The sequence below is a fragment of the Glycine soja genome, chromosome 7 (genome assembly GCF_004193775.1).
Source record: "Glycine soja cultivar W05 chromosome 7, ASM419377v2, whole genome shotgun sequence".
Taxonomy (NCBI): Eukaryota; Viridiplantae; Streptophyta; class Magnoliopsida; order Fabales; family Fabaceae; genus Glycine; species Glycine soja.
In genome coordinates, this window is record NC_041008.1 from 8,023,748 (window position 1) to 8,045,890 (window position 22,143).

The window sequence follows — 22,143 nt, forward strand, 5'->3', positions numbered from 1 at the left end:
ATGCTTTTAAGCTATCTATTTTAAACTATGAAGCACCGACACAGACACGTAGACACCTGTAATATTCAAAATATAAAATATAGTACAGGTTTCGTGTCGGTATCAGACACTAACACGAACGCGTGTCGAACACCGGACACGACAAGGGACTGAAATGTCCGTGTTTCATAGATTCTGAATATATAGTCATAACCACCGATATGAATGTGATCTCTAGTTTGAATAGAGAGGATTCACTCACTCGCTTCAAATAAAAGTAATAAACTTTTTCGTGCATTTAACAATTCTTTAATAGTTGCTTTTTTTATTAATAGCAATTCTATAAGAGTTATAAACGTAATTATTGGTGGAATTTAAATAAATTTAAAGTATTTGTATTTTATAAATAAAATTGATTAATTAGACTTCTACTTCACTTTTTATGTTACATGAATTTAACAAAATATTCGTTGAGTCATGTAACATTAATAGAATAATTATGCTTGTCAAACTTTAAATTATTTAACACCAGTCCAATATAAGAAATATTTGAGGTGAAATTTAAAATCTTGTATGGTCTTCCAAGAGTCAAACTCCAATTAGATCTTGGATTTGTTATATGCTTAATTATTCATTAAGTTTGGATGATGAATATTATTGGACTAACAGTGTTAGGCCATATGGGCCCAAGTGAGTCTAAAAGTGTCCCAAAACATAAATAAGTCAAAATATCAAAGGTATATGATGTTATAATTAACATTTAATACTATTTTAAATGAATTTATTTGATGAATTATCAACTTGTGATTATATTTTTTTTTTGTGCTGGGACAAATATCAGGGATGTTCTTTAATTCAATGGGTTAGAAATTAATCTCCCTTGTTATATGTGACTGTCACTAGTCTTCACTAGTCTAAAGAATTTTTGCATAAAAAAAAATTAAATACAATTTTTGCTCTTGTTAAATAAATTATATGTAAATATAATAGGACCTTACATTATTCTATTAATTCTATGAGTTTAATTTATAATTATATAACATATTTTAAGCATCATCTAACAAGAACGGCAATTATTCATAATAAAAATAGAATGATTTTTTTTACAATAACGATAATAAAGATCAAATTTAAGTCTTCATGCATCAATTTCAATCCTATCACGAGGCTGATCCTAAAGGTTTAATTATAACATTTTTTAACTTTAATAGAGTAAAGTTAACTATACTTACTATTGCTATTTTTTTTAAAGAGATACTTACTATTGTTATTTTTTTATGTCTACTTACTATTGTTATTAATAGTTTTAATTTTGATATTTTTACATAAAACTATGGCCGATAAAAAAAACATAAATTCAACCATACACTATATTTCAAATCCAAAACATAAGGGGAGAGGCTTTCTCATGATTGAATTTTTTATTAAAAATAAAAAAATGCTATAACTATTATTACTATATACTGATTCAAATTGATTTATAAATTGGGACCAGCTAAAAAAATATCCTCGAATGATTTGAAAGCTCGGAGAAAGAACAACTCCAAAAAGCTGGAGGGTTCAACCAATGTTTTATTTTGTTTTTGTACATACAACAAACTGTTTGATAAAAAACTAAGAATGACAAAAACAACGGAAAGCAACTGAGCAGTGATTAGCGGAATTGATCATCAAAATCACAATCAACAAAACATTGTTCAGTCATTCAACGTGGCATTCACATTCACGACTCTAACAAAGTAGTAGCATCACTCAGGTATGCATACATGTTATGTCAATTCGATTAGCCCCACAAGATAAACCAAATGGTATAGCTAGAAGATTTTTATACTTCAACTATTTATTTTGATTTTTGTACATGATTTCTAAAATTACTTTACATATGTCACACACATTAGTTAATATTGTTGAAAATAATTCACATCGACTAAAAGTAATCCCATATTAGAATATATAAATGAGGAGCAATCCTTATCCCTTTAAGAATTAGATTTCTCATATTATAAATTCTAAAAAATACAAGTTGAGATAAATGGACCCGTGAGCTAACCAGTCAAACTGAGAGCACACAAATTCTAAAATTTATACAGCAGTTTTCTTTGTTAAAAAGTTGGATAAATTATTCACTTTTCTTCCTAATTAAGAAGAAAAACACCTCAGCTTTATCTTTTCAATATGAATAAATAAGTATCTCGAGTAATTTTTTTCTACGACATTTAATTTTAACATCATTTGGCTTTTAAATTTTAATAAACGAAATGAAGTTTTGAATACCTTACTCGTAATATCATTTTAAATTTTTGTAATTTTATCCAGTGATGAAGCGAAACCATTTGTTACTTATAATTTAAAAGAAACTAGCGTTCAATTTACTAGATGAAATTACAAAAAATTTGCAATTAAAAAAGATTTAACGCTTCACAAACTCACGATTTGCCCAACAAGTTCATTTCACACCCCATAATCTCCATCAAAGATAAATTTTATTATCATCAAAATACCCAAAATTTTCGAGCTTTTGCATTCTTTTCATCCCAAATGCCTTGTATTTGGAGCCCATCAAAAGGTTTCTCTTCTTCTACTTCTCTGTACTTTTTATGGCAAAATTTGTATCGAATCTGAGTAAACACCTAGTGTTTCTAGTTTTAAGTTTTAATACATGCTTGGAATGGAAAGATTTTAGAGAAAAATATTTCTTTTTTAAACTCTTTCATGATGATGTAAAAAGGAAAATTATTTCTCTAAAATTAACCTAAACATCTAAACTCCGGTTAATCTTGGATCATTTCAGTCTCAAAAAAAAAAAATGTTCTCAAGCAAAAGATTCAAACTAAACACTTAAAATAAATAGGCATGAAGATTAACCGGAAGCATACATAATAACATATGAAATGCATCTACAGGGAGGATGCAATGGAAGTTTACATGCGGAAAGCCACCAAAGAAAAGATGCTGGAATGATGTAACATTTAATTTCTTATACGAGTTATTTTAGCTTCTTGAATTCCCATGAATTGGATAAGCATCTTTATTTTGTTCTAAATTTCAAAATGCCATCAAGTGCTTCCTTGTCAGCTTCATTGTCATATAGTCTCTTTTAGATTTTGATGGAATATAGTCTAATGAAATCGATTTTGAATTATTAAACAAAGGGACCTTAAACAGGAATTACCCTAAAAGATCATAAATTCAAAATGCAAGTTTAACTATTATAAAACCTTATTTTCAAGGCCCATCTATGATCCCTTTATTGAGGGGTGCACCATAAAACTGCCCTTGCTCTTAGCCAATCAGCTTCGTTGTAAAGATATATATAATCATTGAAATTTGAGAACCGGGTTAGGGAACAATAATATTTATAAGGGATTGCTAGATAAGAACCACATGCTCCAAATTATTTGATCGTTGAAACTATGATGCGAATAATCCATATTCCTTGTCAGAGTACATGTGCTATCCGACACGAACAGTATAGAGTAATCTTAAAAATATGCCGAGTTTTGACCCAGAAGAGCATATTTTTCGAATTAACATATTAAAAAAAAAGCTGTTGGATAATATTCTACTTGGTATGCATATCCAACACAAAACTCACATATTTTTACATAATTAACACTTTTTGTCTTTTAAATTTTCATACGTATATAGCATTAATCAACATCCGAGTAAAATTTTATTTAGATCTTTTGATTAAAGTCTCAGTTCGAATGGTGTAGATAAAAAAGACATAATTACAAGAAAAACTTCAAAACTTTTAATTGAAGTCTCAGTTTTAAATCTTGTAAAAGACGTAATTACAAGAAAAACTTCATTACAAACGATTAGGTACTATGATGGAAATTAGTAAGTTTTGCATATATTTGCAAAACTGAGTTTACACCTGTAGTGCAGTAACAAAAAACTGTATATAACATTATCCAAAAGTGTTGTCCAATGACCAATATAAATTTCAGATTTTAGCACACTGATAAATATACATTCAAATAAATATATTGGGTAGAAAATATGAGATTTCACTAGTCTACAATTTAATGAAAGGCTATACATAGTAACATACTATGACTATAAGCATCTCAATGAAGAATGCTGATTGCAGGGCTGCCTATATAGTACATGGGGAGCCAAATGTCTGAGCTAAAGGTCACAGACAACTAAGTGTGTCAAATGATAATTGTTTAGGTGGACATGGTGGGAAAAAAACAGATCCACTTTGTTTATAATTTTTTAGACTTTAGATTCATTCTATTGTCTTGATGATGATTTCAGGCACCAATTATTTGTCCACAAAAGCAAATGCACTTTTGCATTGGCAGCAAGACATCATGTTCCAGGCAAATTGCTGCCTGTGCTGGAAAGAATTATGAAGGCACAGACAACTGAAAGTGAGAAGACAGATAACCAGGTGTTCTCTGTGTACATTTCCATTGCATCGGTGAAAGAAAATCGGGCTCGATCTTCAGCCCAATTACGAAGTCGGTCTGCTTCAGCTGCATATAATGCTCTTCCCTGAAACACACACATGGCTCTAAGTTTTGGTTCAATTTATATCTCTCCATTTAACCATAGCTAAGTAACATTGGATAACACACAGCAAAAGAAAGGGTTACATATGTACCTCAATAACCTGAATCAGTTTTATCGGGAAAAATCCAAGTTCCAAATTGACTAGAGATTGTGTCTGATAAGAGCTTATAAAGCTTGAAGGTAGGGGTGCCTAAGCTTTATACGCTCTAATCAAGCAATATCTCTAGTAAATGTGGAACTTGGATTTTAAGTTTAGATTAAAAATTAGGACACATCCCCAACTTGGTCCAGCAAGCAAATTAAATTGATTTTAAATTAAAATTTTCACTGAAATATAAGATAAATACTGTGTTTAAGGATAAACATTCATATGCACTTGCAAGCTTAATCCTTCAGGTCTCCCTTATATGCTATTATAATTTTTCGAATTCGAACGAAGTATCTTCAAAAATATATTTGACATTATTGAGACTTTTTCGTTTATGAAGTATACCATGTAGTGAAAGTTTATATCATCATAACATAATAATATATTTTGATTTCATCCCCAAAACAATTGTCACCTGATCATCAAACCAGCGACCTCGCCGTAACCAAGCAGTGACCAAAGCAAGTAAGATTCTGGGAGGGGTCAAGTAATTGATAGCTTTGCCTGTTCCCTTAACAACCCGCATGCGTGGAACTAGTGTTCTAGCAACAGTTTCGGGAAGCTCACAGATGATGTTAAACATCTGCCTGTTTTGGACAGTTGAGCCACTGTGAAGAAACATACTTATCACCATTATGAAGCGATATTCATTTGATCATAGAAAGTTATGTGAAGTAAACACAAGAAAGTTCTTAATTGTGGGGGAAAAAGAGACCGACTATGTTATGCTCAAATAAATAACTAGTTCTTATAAGAACAATGAGGGCCACCAGAAAATATTGTTGAAGGCCGGAAAAGAAATTAGAACTTTAAAATTTGCAAGCTTAGGGAAGTGACCCGTGCAGAATAAAAAAGCACTTCGGAGAACCAAGTTGAAACAGGTTTGCAATAGACATCTACCTTAAAAGCAGATCTGTAAGAACCATGCCTGGAGATGCAGTATGGACACCTACTTTGGATCGCTTGCACTCCTTTAATAGTGATCCTTGAAGTTGCCTAAGGCCACACTTTGTAGAACCATATCTACCATATTAAATGAAAACAAAGAATGGTAAGCATCATTAGCAACCACCACCCACCATGACTTTAGAAGAATATTGCAAAAGCTTAGTGGAATCATCAGAATCCTCCCATAGAACAAACTACATTCTACTCACACAGCAGTCAAAGGTGTGCTAGAGCCTCCAGAACCCGCACCATCCATATTAAATATGTGACCTGCAATGGCTTGGTTTCTCATAACACGCATGGCTTCTCGAGTGCAGAGGATAGATCCAACCAAATTTGTTGAGACAATCTACAACAATTATAGACCAATCAATTTTTCAAGATGAGGTTAAAGACAAAAAATTGATAATTTAGGAACAAAACTTTTACATCTCAGTCTCAAGAGTCAAGACTGATAGAGGACTATTAAACTTAAACAACATTTTGTTTTAGCAAAATAAATAAGAAATTACTCATAACATATACCTGTTTAATATCTTCGTCACTAAACTGAAGCAATGGTCTAAAACCTTTATTTGTTCCGGCATTGTTTATCTGTTGAATAGTTTTAATATAAAAATGCAAAAACAAAAAGATTAGAACCAGAAACATAAAACTGCATTCTGCAATGGAAAACTTAACTTTCACTGAAGGGATAACAAGCATATTAGTAGAGTCACTCAATTAGCACAACAGCTCCTTTTCTCCAAGGCTTATCTTCATCAAATTATTGCATGTAGACAGACACCTAATTTATTAGTTTTTAATTACGCATACTAAAATGTAAATACCATAAAAAATGACTACAGAATTTTTTTATCTGAATATATTTCTATTTCTTCATAACATTGGAAAGTGACAAGATGAATATAAATACATGAGATTTTGATTGATAGTCAAGTTTTACAGCTGCAAAAACTGATAGTTTACAACTATTAGCTTCAATAGTCAGTGTTCATGTACAGGTTTTATTATTATGTTCCCTCTTAGTTTAGATTCCGTATGCACTTCTCTGGTTTTATTTATAAAATCCGATGATGTTCAACGACAACAACCACAACACTTACCCAAATGTCAATATGACCAAGTTCTTTGACAGCGAAGTTAGCCAGTCTCTGCACATCATGAGGTTCACAAACATCACAAGCAATGCCTACAACTTTTGCATGTGAAAGCTTTGTCAGAGAAGAGCCAACTGCATTGGCAATGCCTTCCTTTAGATTTTCCTCAAGCTCTTTGATAGTTGCTTGCACAGACTCGGGGCTGTCTTCACAAAATGAGAGAACAGGTGCAACGACAACGACATGTTGTTAGTAACGCATAGATGAAAGCTGCAAAATATATTATTTCAATCTCTATAAAATGTTCTCATAGTTCAAAACACCACCTGCGAGAGGTAACAATCACACGATCTCCAGAAAGAAGAAACTCCCGAGCTAAGGCTTTACCCAATCCCCTTGTACTGCACAAACCATTTACAAGATGCAATAAACAATGTCATGAAGACATCAGTACATATTATTACATATTATCAAAGTAAACCAATTCACAAAGCCATAAATGTTCATGTAATGATAATTTCTATCTTCCACATCAAGCCAGAAATATATAAGATATCACAGGTTCATTAAATAGCAAAAATGATGATAATCACTTAAGAAGAAGAGCATGAAGTTACTTTACCTCCCCGTTATGACAACATTACGTGGGCCGGCACGACAATGTTCCTCCAACACCATGTTAGCACCTATCATTGTCCCAATGATTACTCCTCCTAGCCAACTATACCATATTAATGCATCCATCTGACTGTCTCCACCTTCACAAAACTCACAGAAAATTTAGCATCCCATTTGGGGAACCAATGCATAACTAGAATTTCATATACATCAACAATTAGGAAAAATTGCATATAGTCCAACCTGACATCTGAAATCCAATTGAAAGGATGACCCCAGTGCTCATCATAGTCACAATATATCTTCCAATTTGAATGGCGATCTAGTTTTTGCCAATACACAAACACAGTTAGTTACGTTCAGCATTCAATACTACACAATATCAACCAAAATATAAACTCAGTAACATGTTTTTACAAAAAAACAATAAAAGAAAAACAACAACTTACCGAGGATAGGAGACCCTCCACCTTGGCCACAGCTTGGCGATACTCATCATCTGATTTTGAACCCACCATGAAATTCCTCAACAAGATAGACTTGAGGGAACTCCAAAACCCACTTTCCCTTTTGGTTTTCTCTTCATTTTTCTTCAAATTTCGTAACTTTTTCTCCTTTACATCCCCACCATCCTCAGTCCTAAAAGCCCTGCACACTTTCACAGAGAACCGATCACAATAATGGCCAAAACCAAGCACCCCAGGGGAAGGGCATGAGCCAAATCCCCTCCTGAGCGACCTCGTTTTCTGTTGGTTCAAACATTCTGGGACAACATGTAGCTTCACAACTGTGGCCATGGATGTGATAGAATAATAATGGTAGATGCAAGTTTCATGGAAAAATGTTTGTTTGGTGACTGAAAGCTGTTCAATTTGAGATGGCTTGTTGCTTTATTTATTGTTATCTTTTTGGTGAAAACTGAAAATTATGTTTTTGTAATTTTCTGGTGGAAAAAAATATCCAGACGAAGCTTGATCTAAGGGATGTGTAACTAGAAACGTAACAAGGAACATAGTAGAGTGTGATGACCACACGTTGAAGCAACCTAATCTTCATTGGTTAAAGACACGTGGCTTTGTGGGTCTGCGGCCACCTCACTTTCCTTTCTGCTTGCTTGCTTGAGATTTATCAACCCTTTTCGAATTTATCTTAGATTACAGAGAGGACAATGAATAATTGTATTTATATTATACTTAGATTGTATAACTTTATTTTGTTTAAGGAATTCAGCTTCTAGAATTTGTATTTATATTATACTTAGATTGTCAAACTTTTTTATATACAAGCATGAAATATCTAATAAAAAATCATTCTAGATTCTCCAAATAAGACTCTTGTATCAAAAAATGTGAATTTGATTTCTATTTTTTATGTAAGATTTTTTTGAATAATTTATAAGTATTTTTATAAATATTTTGTAAGTGTTGAGTCTATCATGATTTTGATGAGTCTCGCCATCTAATTCACATAAATTTTTCTTATAAAAAAAATAACTGTATTGTCACATTATTTTATTTATTATTAATATAAGTGATAAAATGATAAAGATTTAGGCTAATTGATAGGCCAGTGTAACCCATTTTCAGGCAGGTTAGGTGAAATCCAACCCAACCCATTAGCTTGTGTGGTTAGCCTTATTTCAGTCTATCAAAAACAGACTCGCAACAGGTCGGCATGCCGCATGGGTTAGCTTGACGAGTTAAGTTTTTTTATTAAAAATATAGGTAAAAATAATTAAAAATAGTACTACTATAAGATTTCATATTTTTATTTTATTTTAATATAAAAGTAGTGTTTTGTTTAGGATCCAATATTTTAAGTTTAGAGATAATCAATACATTTATATGTGTATCTGAAGTAATTTTATTGTTGTCTTTAACATTGAAGACAAAGTAGGCAGAGAAATTAAATAAAAGGAACAATTTGTTTAAACTTTTTTTCCGCATATTTTGTCTCATATTTTTAAATTTCCATGCATTTTTTTTTCTTTACTTTCAAAATGATTTTGTCGTTCTATTTTTAAAATTTCACACATTTTATTCTTAATCATGTGTACTGCTAGGCTGACATTAGAGTGTCACGTTAGTAAAATTAAAATTGTTACGTTATTAGTTAATTAACCATAATCAATATTTAACTAACAAAGAGGCAAATTTTGCAATTTTTAAAAAATGGGAGGTAAACTGGGTGAGAAAAAGAATTTGTAATAAGATTTGCCAAATTATAAAAATAACAGAACAAAATATACGATCATTAAAATTAGGTGAGTAAAGAAGTGTTTGGTTTGGTGAGTTATATTTTTATTTTCACTACAAATAAAAAATGGTAATAAAGATGTGTTTGGTTAAAATCAGAATCTTGATTTTGGGTAAAATAAAAATGTAATGACAATAAATATAATTTTAAATAAATCTAAAAATATATTTCTTGTTGAAAATATTTTTATTTTTCTAAAAATAAAAAATAAAAAATTAAACCAAACATATTTTCAAAATTTTAATCTTTTAAAAATGAAAACAATTTAAAAACAAAATACAAATCAAATATATCCTAGATATGCATGAGATTCAACGATTAGTATTGCTCTAGCAGCCTGCTTGTATCTTAGGTGGATCTTATGTACGTGGGGTTGCTTCAGGTAAAACTCAGTGTTCGGATTAAAATAAAATAAAATAAATCTAACCACTTATTCCACAATGACTTCACAATTAATCATAATTATTTAATGTTAGCATACATAAAAAAAAAAAAACCTAAAACAATTCATGCTCCGTCGGTTCTTTACAACTCATTAGCATCCTTTGTTTCAAATTACAATGACATTGATCATTCGTGAAATGTCATAATCCTTTCTTTTTTCCTTTTTTTAATCAACAAATATCACAATGCAATGCCAATTATTGAAGCTACTTCAAGCAATTAAACAAAAGGAAGGATAACAAATTAATCAATACAACATTCGATGAAAGTTAATTATCTAAATGATTGAGATCAAGGAAATGCTTGAATGTGACTTTTTGTTTAAGTTTTTTCTAATTTTTTATTATAAATAAATAAATCATTTTGAATGTCACTGGTACAAAATTATTCCAAATTAATCAGTATTTTTGAATTCAAGTCATAAAATACAACTAAATTAATTAAATAATCAGAAAAAAACATGGTTTTACTTGTTTCAAAATCTATTTTTAGGAGTACATGCGTATCTAAATGTGTATCTCAATCGCAAAAATAGTTTGTTTTTAATAAAAAATACATGTGTATCTAAATAGATACAGTAAGTTATTTAAATTGCACTAAATTATTTTTAAAAGAATAATAATATATGGATATCTATTAATTATAAATATCTTCTTATCTCTTTTTTTCATCATTTCATAAATTGTATTATATTTATATTTTTTTTATCTCTCATTAAGTGTTTGGATAACATCATGGTGTACACCAATTTTTTTTTTAAATTAGGCTTGTAAATATTTTTTATTCTTAATAAATATTCAATTTTTGTATTTACTTCTTAATAATTTTTTATTTTGCTTTAGGTCTCTAATAAAATAATATTTTTTTATTCTCAAGAATTTTTTTTAATCTACGATAAATTAACGAATTTTACGTTTGATTTTCAATAAACTTTATTTATTTATTATTAGTCGGGATTAAAATAAAATTCATTAATTTGTGAGGAAGCAAACACAAAATTTATTAATTGACTAAAATAAAATATTAAAGGAAAAAAATAATTATTTTATTAGAAACTCAAAAAAAAAATTATTAAAAAATAAACATAAAAATCAAATATTTATTAGAGATAACAATATATTTAAACACTTAAAATTATATTAAAAGGTAAATTATTATTTTTTTAGAGAAGAAATTAACATGCAAAGTAAAAGCATCTCCAATGAAATTTTTTTGAAAGATTTCTTAATTGGAGTAAATCTATATAACAAGAAAATTTCTTAAAAATAAGATATATATCTCTTATAAGAAATTGTTTTTCTAGTAATAAAAAATAATATTTATCTGACAAACAAAAAGTCACCATGATTAAGTGAAAATAAATTATATAATAAAATGTAATTTTTTTATTTTTTTAAGATTTTCTTACTATTTAATCAAAATTATGTATAAATTTCTTACCACAACATAACATTTTAAATATAAAAAATAATATAAAAACTACAAAAAAAAAACCTTAAAAAATCTTAACAAATTTCTATTGAAAATACTATAAGAGAAAGAGAAAGGAAGACAAAAGGAAAGAGGAGGGAAGAGTGGCAGAGAATCGAGGAGGCGCAAGAGTAGGACGCGGGGAATCCTGAACGCCAAAGACTGAGGCGAATATTTAGCTGAAAATAAATTCACACCACAACCCAACACAAACACTTTCTCTTTCTTTCTCTCTTCAATCTTGATCCCATTTTTTTTCTTCTCTCTTCCTTCCTTTGGAATTGAATTCAGCATCAGCATGAACAGCAGGTCTCAGGATCAACGCTCAAGACCTGCCAAGCCAGCCACAATCCATGGCTGCGCCCTCTCCGGCGACCTCGTTGGACTCCAGAGGCTACTTCGAGACAACCCTTCTCTTCTCAACGAGAGAAACCCTGTTGTAAGATCCCCATTTCCACCGACTGGGCATCCCCAAAATGCTATCCTTTTTCTTATGAAGCTTTGAAAATTAGATCTTTGTGATGTTGTGTGTGAAAAAGTTTGTGCTTTTGTTGATGGGGTAATGCCATTTTCAGTTCTCACTTCTTTTTTTTTTGGTTAATTGGGGGTTTTGGAATGATGTGCATATGTTCAGATCTACTTGGTTTTGACTAATGATGACTTTGGCTGCCGGGTGTAATCTGGTTCCTTGTATGATTAAGTGGTAGGTTTGTGATCTTATGAACTAGTAAACTTAGTGAGGTGGTAGGAAAAGATACCAATGTCATATGGGGATTACCTTGATTGTAGCACTCTTGTTTGATTTGATCCTTATTTTTTGCAATACTAGCACCTTTTTTGTTCAATATGTCAGCTACATTAGGAATTGGAAGACAAATGTGAGACAAGCATGGTGCCTTGGGTGTTAAATATGCTAGGTAGGTATGATGGAGATTGCTCAGGGGGTTACAGCTTATTGACAATTGTTTTTCATGACAGTTTTTTGGCGTATTTTGGTTGAAGAGGAATTGGGTTGGTTTTCAAGGGGAAGACTTCATATTTTTAGACTTATCATGGGAAAGGACTAGTTTATGGCTTCTCTTTGCTGATCATTTTGTTGGGTTTTCATCTTGTGGTTTATGTGACAGATATGGCCAATGTAAAGGGATAGGAGGGTGTTATTGACTATCTATTTATCCGATTGCTTCCTTTTGTGATTCAAGTATTAAGGTTTTAAAAAGGTGGGGTGTATGAGGCATTAGTAAGATTTTTGCTTGGCTTTTCTATGTATTGGTATTTTGATTTCTTGCTTTTTAGGATTAGGATTCCATATGATTCTTATAAATTTTATATGCTTGAGGCTGAGGATCTCATCTGTTATACATGCAGATGGCACAGACACCACTTCATGTCTCCGCTGGTCACAATAGGACTGAGATAGTTAAATTTCTTCTTGATTGGCAAGGGACAGATAAGGTTGAGATGGAGGCCAAGAATATGGTGGGCACACATCCACTTTTTACTAAAGTTATTCTTAGAATATAAATATGTATAATCTAGACTTCCAGCAATTGTCTTGTAATTCTGAAAAGGTTTCTTTGTATACTATTGCAGTATGGAGAAACTCCATTGCACATGGCAGCTAAGAATGGGTGCAATGAAGCCGCACAATTACTTCTTGCTTGTGGTGCTACTGTTGAAGCCAGAGCAAATGTGATTATTTTTGTCATTCCATCTGTCATTTAATCTTGTTTAAATCAAACAAGAATTTTTTTTAGGCTTTATAATGCATATAAAAGTTTGTTCTTGCAGAACGGTATGACACCTTTACATCTTGCTGTTTGGTACTCACTACGAGCAGAAGAATTCTTAACTGTGAAAACATTGCTTGAGTACAATGCTGATTGCAGTGCCAAGGACGATGTAATGAACTTATTTTCCTGATTTATCTGTTATTTTAACATTGTCGGTGAAATCATCATAGATGCTCAAGACTATTAATTGCAGGAGGGAATGACTCCTTTAAATCATCTATCCCAAGGCCCGGGAACTGAGAAACTTAGGGAACTATTACTCTGGCATCTTGAAGAACAAAGGAAGCAGCGAGCCATTGAGGCATGCAGTGAAACCAAAGCTAAAATGGATGAGCTTGAGAAGGAACTATCAAATATTGTCGGTCTTAATGATCTAAAAGTACAACTACGCAAGTGGGCAAAGGGCATGCTTTTGGATGAGAAACGTAGATCTCTTGGTCTGCATGTTGGCAGGAGAAGACCACCTCATATGGCCTTTCTAGGCAACCCTGGAACAGGTTTTTAGAATACTATTCTCATATTAATGATTGATTATTTTAGAATATCTCACTATTATTATCTTGCAATCAATATTGGAAAGATTTCTTATTGTGCACTTAATTTCATTGTCTCCATTCACCATTCCATGCTATACTATTTTTTTTTATCAGCAAAGTCCATGCTATACTATTGATTGTATTTTTTTATTGAATTGTCATGTTTCTATCTGATCAGTTTGGCATGATATTCTGATTGTATATACCCATTTTCATGAACACTTGATTGGTATAGGGGAATGATATTTAGTTCTAAAATTAATTTCTATATGACTTGTGTATTTAATAGGTAAAACTATGGTAGCACGGATTCTTGGAAAATTACTCCATATGGTGGGAATTCTACCCACTGATAAAGTGACAGAAGTACAGCGGACTGATTTAGTTGGTGAATTTGTTGGGCACACTGGTCCAAAAACAAGGAGGAAGGTATGCTATTTACTTTGAAATCCTTCTCCTATTTCAGAAACCAAATTTTCTGTGTTGCTTAATGAGTTCAAACTCCAAACACTGCCTACAGATCAAGGAAGCAGAGGGGGGAATTCTTTTTGTTGATGAAGCCTATAGATTGATACCAATGCAAAAGTCCGACGATAAGGACTATGGGTTGGAAGCTTTAGAGGAGATTATGTCTGTCATGGACAGTGGCAAGATTGTAGTAATATTTGCTGGCTACTGTGAGCCAATGAAGCGAGTCATCGCTTCTAACGAAGGTTTCTGTAGACGGGTGACCAAGTTTTTTCAATTTAATGATTTCAACTCAGAAGAACTAGCGCAAATCCTTCACATCAAGATGAATAATTTAGCTGAAGATAGTTTGCTATATGGATTTATGTTGCATCCCGATTGCTGTATAAAAGCCTTAGCAGCATTGATAGAGAGGGAAACAACAGAAAAGCAGCGTAAAGAGACAAATGGAGGTTTGGTAGATACCATGTTGGTTAATGCTAGAGAAAATTTAGACCTAAGGCTCAGCTTTGACTGTATGGATACAGAAGAACTTCTTACCATCACATTGGTAGATTTAGAAGCAGGCCTTCAGCAATTAACACAGTAATCATTCTTTGCAATCTAGTAGATATTTTGGAGAGATTCATTTCAGCTTACCTCAATTTTCACACAAGTTTGACATCTGCACAATGAGGAACATATCATGAATAAGTTTGGTACAATAGGTTGATTCTTTTGGGAGTTCTTTTCCTTGTATTTTGTAATTGATAATATTATATAGGCTTCATTCATGTACTTTGCTATATTTTTTTAATCTGAATAATGATTTGTAGACACCTAATGCAAATCTATACCTTGAGAGAAAGAACTAGAAGAGAGAGAAGTGATTATTTGATGAGTGATATGATGTGATTAAGAAGGGAGAGGAAGAGAGATAGGGAGAAATGAAGGGTCAAATGAAATGAGTGTTTAGGTAGCTATGTATCATTGTTGTTTTTATCTGCCTTTCATTTGTATTCATTGTATGTTATTATTCATTATTGTGGGGGAGTAACGAAATCTTCTTTTATTTGTGGCTGTCCCAAAATATTTTCATTATTATTAACCATTAATGGTTTGTTAATTGGTGATGCTTTTTATTTTTGAAGTATTGCTTTTGCGCGTATGTATGATACTGAATGGCCGTTGGATGTCACATTCATATTTGTTGAATATCGAGTTTTTCAAGCTTTTGGTCATTTTGGTGTTCGAATATTAAAATAGGCTTTTAATAAACGATTTTCCACGAGAAAGAAGGTTATTGTTATAACAAAAATTGCTGACAAAAAGATTAATTTTCTATATTTTCATATGTAGGTCTTATGAGTTGTTCACAAAAAAATATATACTCTTCACAGATTTAAGATAGAAAATATATTTTTTAATGTTTTTATTCAATGGAAATTCGAATAGTTGTTAACTTGTTATATATTTATATATTTCAATTTAAAAATACTTCCCCTTAATAAAAATCACAAACTAACCCACCTCAATAACTCATCTTTATATTTAAACATATTTGTGAAGACTCAATTAATTACTTTGTCATCGGGAAAATTTTCCAATTACGGGATGAATCAATGTTTTGAAAAAAGATTATGGAATTCGAGCAATAAGACAAGACATTCTTTACCTAATTCATCACCAAAACTTGTTGTGTCTTGAAAAGTAAGCACAGAATCTAAACAGGCCAAATCAACTTCTTGTTCCCATTAGCAAAATTCAAGGAAAGTTTGTAAATCCAGAACATTACGTGCAAGCCAGTAATAACAAACACTTAGAAAATTTGCATTTCTTTCCCCGAAGAAAACCCAACAACGGAAAACAGAACATATACAAAAATAGCAAGACAAAGGTTAAGGAAAACAAAAACAGCAATGCTACATGGTCAAAGATTTTTTTTTGACTGAATATAAAGGTGACTAGGTGAGTGTTAGTGATAAGAACAACCACTTATTCATCTGAAAAAACACCATTACTGAAAAAAATATTAACAAAAAACTGATTCTCCAGTACTTTTCAAACAAAGATGATATAAGAAAGAATCAGATCAGCCAATTGCTTTTTGTTTTAAATTACTTTTGTTTGACCAATTCTCATTTTCTTTTAATGAATATTATTATTTTTAATTTATTTAAATATATTTTTAAAATTTTTCTACTTTATAAAATTATGTTTAAGACTAAAATCATCTTCCTATGGCATATCCTTTTTTTTTCCTAATCAGTAACTATTTTATTCATCTCATTACTTGACTTTTATTATTTCAGTAAGAGTAAAATTGAATTAGTTATCAAAATTGTATAGATTCAACTTTTTAATCCTTAACTTTCTAATAAACTATACCTTTTTTTAAGTGTAGTAAAATTTCATTTAATATCTTTCTGTTTCAATTTTACAAAACTTCTATTAATTTATACAACATATTCCTCTTATATGTATCCTTTTCATCAACATATAGATATATCTCTTATATTTCTTCATATGTAAAAGTTTATTTTTATACATAGTTAATATAAATTTTATTATACTATCAAACTAATTAAAAATTATATTAAATATGATTTTTAAGATAAGTATAATATATAACGAGAAAAAGTATAGTAGAAATTAATAAACTTATTATGTAGTTATGATTGGAAGAGTTATGCACTATTCTCTCCCAATAAATTATGAAAGCTAAAAAGAAAGATATTTTATAAATTTTTATGGGTAAACTATATCTGATTAGCCTAAAATTTTGAAAAGTATTAATTTTGAACTTATAATTATTCTTATAAAAATAAAATATATTTTTACTTGTTTTTGGTGGTAATCTAACTTAATTAACAGATCTAAAAATTCCTAAAATAAACTAAACAATTTATGGCTACTTAAAACCTAAAAAGTTGCAACTTTTTATGACTTTTTGGATAATTTTTTCGCAACCATGAGGAAAATGAAACATTAAGAATTAAGTGTCATTTACATGTACTTGAGAGGGTGAAAAAAAAAATTAGATCTGTTAGTTAGTTACGTCAGACACATCATTAACAAAGTTGTCATTATAAAACAGCGTTATATTTTTACAAATGACCAAATAAATTAATATAATTTATAAAAAAACGAAATTAATATGTTTTTTTTTTTAATTTTACATCAACCTAAACATATTTAACCCAAATTTATCAAACCTCACTAGCGGTGAGTGGTAAGTGGTAATTGCAATAACCGAACGTAGCAGGGTCAGTATTCGGTGACTGGAAAACCAAATCCTAATTTTCTGGTTATCAAAACTCTCTCTCTCTCTATGTGTGTTTGCATAGCATAGAAGAACAAAAATGGTGCTAACTTCAATTTCAATAGTCTCTTCTTCATCTTCATTCGTCTCCGATTCTCCTTCCACTTCTTCCCCTACCACCAGAATCAGACCCTTCTTCTTCCCTTCCTCCAACCGAACCCCTCTTTTTGTGTTCCCCAGAGCTCCCCTTCCCAATGCTACCCTCAGAGCCTCTTCTTCTTCCGTTTCCGCACCGCAGGAAAATGGGTCGCCGGAACAGTTCCTGAAGAGCAATTCCATCGCCGATTTCTTGCGGTTCAAGCGCCGGGCCGATGGTGGTGTCAGTGCCGAATTGCAGACAGCTCTTGTCAGCTATAAGAAGAGGTTCCCTTGGTCACTTATGCGCCCTTTCCTTCAGGTCGCTCTGAAGTTTACTTCTTCTTTTTTCTCAATTGGGTCTCTTTGATTCCATTTTTTTTATTGATGATGTTGTGCTGTTTTTGGTGGTGTTGTAGGTTGACTTGGTTTCCACAATTCACATCGCTGATGAAGAGTATGTGTTTGTCTCTCTTAACTTGTTGCTCTAGTCGGGGTTTGGATTTGGTAGTTGTTAGAAGTAATTAAAGATGCAATAAATTGATAAGTGAAAGGTATTGAGTGTGCGAGTGTGATGATAATTTCCAATAGAGGTTATTCTTGAAATTCTAAGAGATAATTAATTGGTTCTTATTTGGGAAGTCTTTAGGAGTCATCACTACCACTATAAATAGAGGTTTTTAAGATGAGAAGTACAACCCCAACTTGGAGAGGGCATCATGTACCCAAGCAGAAGAGATGTGAAAGAGTTTCTTGTGAGTGAGAGAGTGTTTACCATTCCTGGTAACTTTTGAGTGAAAGACTTGAGTTTGTAGGGTGATACACTATGGTTTTTTCATGTTTTTCCAGAAAACTTGTAATCTTATTTGCGATATAAATATTTGTTGAGATAGGAAAGAGGTGCTAAACCAGGTTTAATTTGTGTTTTTTTTTTTCTATTTTTTTTTGTAGTGTTGATTGTGTGTATTCTATCCTTTGATCCTTGTTGTATGTGCGGAGGGTTTTTCATCATCAGAAAGGAAGTGAGAAAATTATGTGGTTCTCTTAGTTATAAAGAATTAAGAGTGTGTTTGGATAAGGTAATTTAATTAGGTAATGTATTTTTTATGGGGAATTAAATTCTTTTTTATTAAAAGTAACTGTTTGGATATTTTAGTAAAAAGAATTCAAAATTTTAGAATTTTAAAAGAGACTTTAGTTACTTGAAAGAATAGAATTTCAAATTCTATCTTCAAGAGAGAGAATTTTAAATTCTCTAGTTTGAACCTTTTCTTCTTGACCGTCCCATAAGAGCATGACGCTGGCCACCGGGTTTCTTTCTCTGTGATCTTCCAACACTCTGGTGGCTTTCCTCAACGCATCCCCTACGCTGGAGCCTTGACCTATCACTTGCCGGTCAACGATGCGACGAACCACGCGCTGACCTTGGCTTGTCATTCTTCGCAAAGGTAAGAGCCGTTTGGAGGTGGCTGAGAAAGCCACAATGGAGAGCGTGTCAGCGGTGCCAAGCGATGAGATAACCAAACGCATTGCGCGCTTCAGCATGTGAAGATTCCCGCCAGTCATGTTTCCACCTATGTCCAGCACCGTCACCAGATCTATTGGCGCACGCTGGGACAGCACCGCGCTGTTCCGCGAAGGAGGTGGTGGTGGTGGAGCCTTCACTTTTAAGACCAAAGCGTAGGTCTCGTGTGCTCGTGAAGCTGAGATGACCGCGCACTCCGGCATCAGTTTTACCTGAACTATTCTGGAATCTCCATCACTGTTTTTTGGATTGACGAAAAAGCCGTGGAACTCGCCGGGGTCTTCATCCTTGTCCTCGTCGGTAGAGTAAGATCACGAACTTGTTGAGCATGTGATGGTAGAAGTAGAGAGTGATGGAGAAGTTTGCTTTTACTTTAATAAAGGAATCTAAACACAGAATTTTAAAAATAAAGGAATTTAAATTGGAGCATTTGAAATTCTCAGAATTTTAAATTCTTTAGAATTTTAAATTGTTTCATCCAAACATACTCTAAGAGAAATCTATTACGGGTAAAGGGAGATGTTGGAATTCTAAGATGAACTAGTGTAATATCTAACAACCAAAGATATTACAGGAGTTTGATGAGGATGGTTTTAGATATATATGTCCATGCACGTCTAACAAACCACTGTTTTACAGCTCTCGTGGTTTTGGATAAGATCAATGACGATGCATGCTGATGATTAAATTCAAACTTCTGGTTTGGTATTGTCAGTGTGAACTTATATTGATAATATTAATGACCATCGGGGGTATATGTAAATGGTTTGTTTAGTGATGATGCTTGCTTGATAGTATTTTTCTCCCTCCAAAATATGTTGGTTCATAATGAACTTGAAGAGCAAGATGATCATCATGACATTCAAACATTGCAAGGGGGAAGGGGGGATGAGATACCTTCGGTTTATTTTCTAAATTGCATTCCAGACTAATTACAACATGCTAGCTTTTTTGGTACGGACAAAATTCCTAGTTTTTAAGAAGTCATTAATATAAACACTTTTCTAGTTTTGGCCATAAGATTTTCTTTTGATAAGTACAAGTGTTTTTTGTTGCGCTGACTTAATTTGTATATTTATTGTTTTTACGTTTTATTTCGAACCAATATTAACTATTCATTTGAATGATCCTAATAAGCAGGTATTTTCTGGCCCTCCAAAAGGAACTTGAGAGCTATGATTGTGTCCTTTACGAAATGGTAGCTAGCAGGGAAAGTTTAGAAAATAGAAGAAATGCTACTACTACAAAAAGGTTAAAAAGTTCACGCACAAGGGGTTTTAACATTTTGGGATGCATCCAAAGACAGATGGCTCTAATTCTTACACTTGATTTCCAATTAGATTGTCTCAATTACGAGTCTTCGAATTGGTACCATGCAGATCTTGATTATGAGACCTTCAAATTACTTCAGGTTTTAAACTGCTTATTTTTCTTGCTTAATTCAACATATTGCACTGATTATGAAGGCTACTCTGAATACAACCATTGGGGTGTTGTCCTTTCAAGCCAATATCTGATTCCATGCATTGCATTATTCAGTATCATTTCATTTGGCTGTCTCATATATAATATAGCTAATAACCGTCATTTGAAAACCATCAAATAATTGGAATAATTTCCCCTTTCAGCACTTTCACTTTATTTTCCTTGTTCAGGTCTAATTTCATTCTTTAATTTCAGCTTGAAAAAGGTGAAAGCTTCTTTTCTTTCGCAAAAGATATGACTCTTAAGTCTACAAAGGCAGTATTGCAGCCAGCTTCAATTCCGGAAGATCTTGACCCATTGAGATCCAAACTTTTATGGGCTTCACGTGTACTTCCTATGCCCCTTGTTGGCCTTCTTATCATTGGAGGTGTTTGTACAGATGTGGGAAGTCAAGCATCAGAATATCCTGAAATAGAGGCATTGTCAAGGCTTGATTTTGGTGCTGCCTTGAAGGTCTTCCTCGCAAAGAGACTTACATCTGAGTAAGTACCTGACATTTATTCTTTTAATCCAACTCTCTCTTCATTTTGGATCACTAGACAAATATACAAACCCTTGTTTCAGTAGGTTGAGTTATGAGAACACACTTTACATTTTCATTTGAAAGTATAGTCCAAGACATGAAGCTTTGTTGATTATCTCATATTTTTCTCTTTGTAGAGACTGCATAGACATAATCATATTACTTTTGTTGGGTCACTATTAAAAACTTGGGTATTGATGATGGCATATTCTTGTTAAGGTTCACACTGGTGACAGCAGATGTAGAGGAGAAATCGGTTATAATTGGTGAGAGAAATAGAGTAGCAATAGAGGCCCTAAGAGCAGCAATGGAAAAGGGACACAATAAAATTGCAATACTATATGGGGGTGGACACATGCCAGATCTTGGGAGGAGATTGAGAGAGGATTTTGATTTAGTCCCGTCTAATGTACAGTGGATAACAGCTTGGTCCATAACGAAAAAGGACCTAAATACTGATTCATTTCCATTTCTGAAGACAATTGCTAAGGCCTCAGGCTGGCCATTGAACCGCTATCAGACCTTGGCATTGCTCATCTTTTCATCAGTCTTAGCATTGGATCTGTGGTTCTGGGAGCTCTTCTTTGGCACTGCAGTGAATTGGGTCTCTGAACTTGGCTCAGAACTTCTTCAGTATGTTGATAATTCACAGATGATATGATCATTGGACTCGGAAAATTCATACTAATTGCTAAATAGGATGAAGAAATCTTATATATGCCACTGTAAACATCAAAAGCTTTTTAATTTTTATTGACAAATATAAAATTCCAGATGTTCCCATTTTTCAGTGTTAAAATGATACGATTGTTTGCATTCAATGAACTTTAGCCATTAAGCATATGCTTTATTAGCTAAATATATCTTAGTAATGACTTACCTAATTACACTTGACTGTTTACTTTAGTATCCTCATATATATAACAAAGAATTCTGCAAATTGCAAATAG

At 32.3% G+C, this 22,143-nt stretch overlaps 3 protein-coding genes across 5 annotated transcripts; 2 read left to right on the forward strand and 1 right to left on the reverse strand.

The window, feature by feature from the left end:
- Positions 1–3,865: 3,865 nt before the first annotated feature.
- LOC114418559 (probable chlorophyll(ide) b reductase NYC1, chloroplastic) lies at positions 3,866–8,275 on the reverse strand. 2 transcript variants are annotated; one of them, XM_028383979.1, is made up of 10 exons: positions 7,767–8,268; positions 7,561–7,639; positions 7,322–7,457; positions 7,026–7,100; positions 6,706–6,901; positions 6,125–6,193; positions 5,809–5,948; positions 5,552–5,674; positions 5,067–5,259; positions 3,866–4,485 (listed from the first exon to the last, which is right to left on the reverse strand). In XM_028383979.1, exons 1-10 carry the CDS (start codon positions 8,112–8,114, stop codon positions 4,300–4,302), a joined length of 1,545 nt encoding a protein of 514 aa, XP_028239780.1. In that variant the 5' UTR covers positions 8,115–8,268; the 3' UTR covers positions 3,866–4,299. The 2 variants fall into 2 exon arrangements, with proteins under 2 accessions (XP_028239780.1, XP_028239781.1); XM_028383980.1 differs by lacking the exon at positions 5,067–5,259 and having other exon boundaries at positions 7,767–8,275.
- Positions 8,276–11,576: 3,301 nt separating this feature from the next.
- Positions 11,577–15,338, forward strand: LOC114418560 (protein CbxX, chromosomal-like). 2 transcript variants are annotated; one of them, XM_028383983.1, is made up of 8 exons: positions 11,818–11,926; positions 12,615–12,707; positions 12,856–12,966; positions 13,081–13,179; positions 13,279–13,389; positions 13,474–13,777; positions 14,106–14,245; positions 14,337–15,338. In XM_028383983.1, exons 3-8 carry the CDS (start codon positions 12,856–12,858, stop codon positions 14,871–14,873), a joined length of 1,302 nt encoding a protein of 433 aa, XP_028239784.1. In that variant the 5' UTR covers positions 11,818–11,926; positions 12,615–12,707; the 3' UTR covers positions 14,874–15,338. The 2 variants fall into 2 exon arrangements, with proteins under 2 accessions (XP_028239782.1, XP_028239784.1); XM_028383981.1 differs by lacking the exon at positions 12,615–12,707 and having other exon boundaries at positions 11,577–11,926.
- Positions 15,339–17,493: 2,155 nt separating this feature from the next.
- LOC114418561 lies at positions 17,494–22,036 on the forward strand. The gene is made up of 5 exons (XM_028383984.1): positions 17,494–17,982; positions 18,080–18,117; positions 20,326–20,596; positions 20,866–21,152; positions 21,413–22,036. Exons 1-5 carry the CDS (start codon positions 17,626–17,628, stop codon positions 21,852–21,854), a joined length of 1,395 nt encoding a protein of 464 aa, XP_028239785.1. The 5' UTR covers positions 17,494–17,625; the 3' UTR covers positions 21,855–22,036.
- The last annotated feature ends 107 nt before the right edge of the window (positions 22,037–22,143 follow it).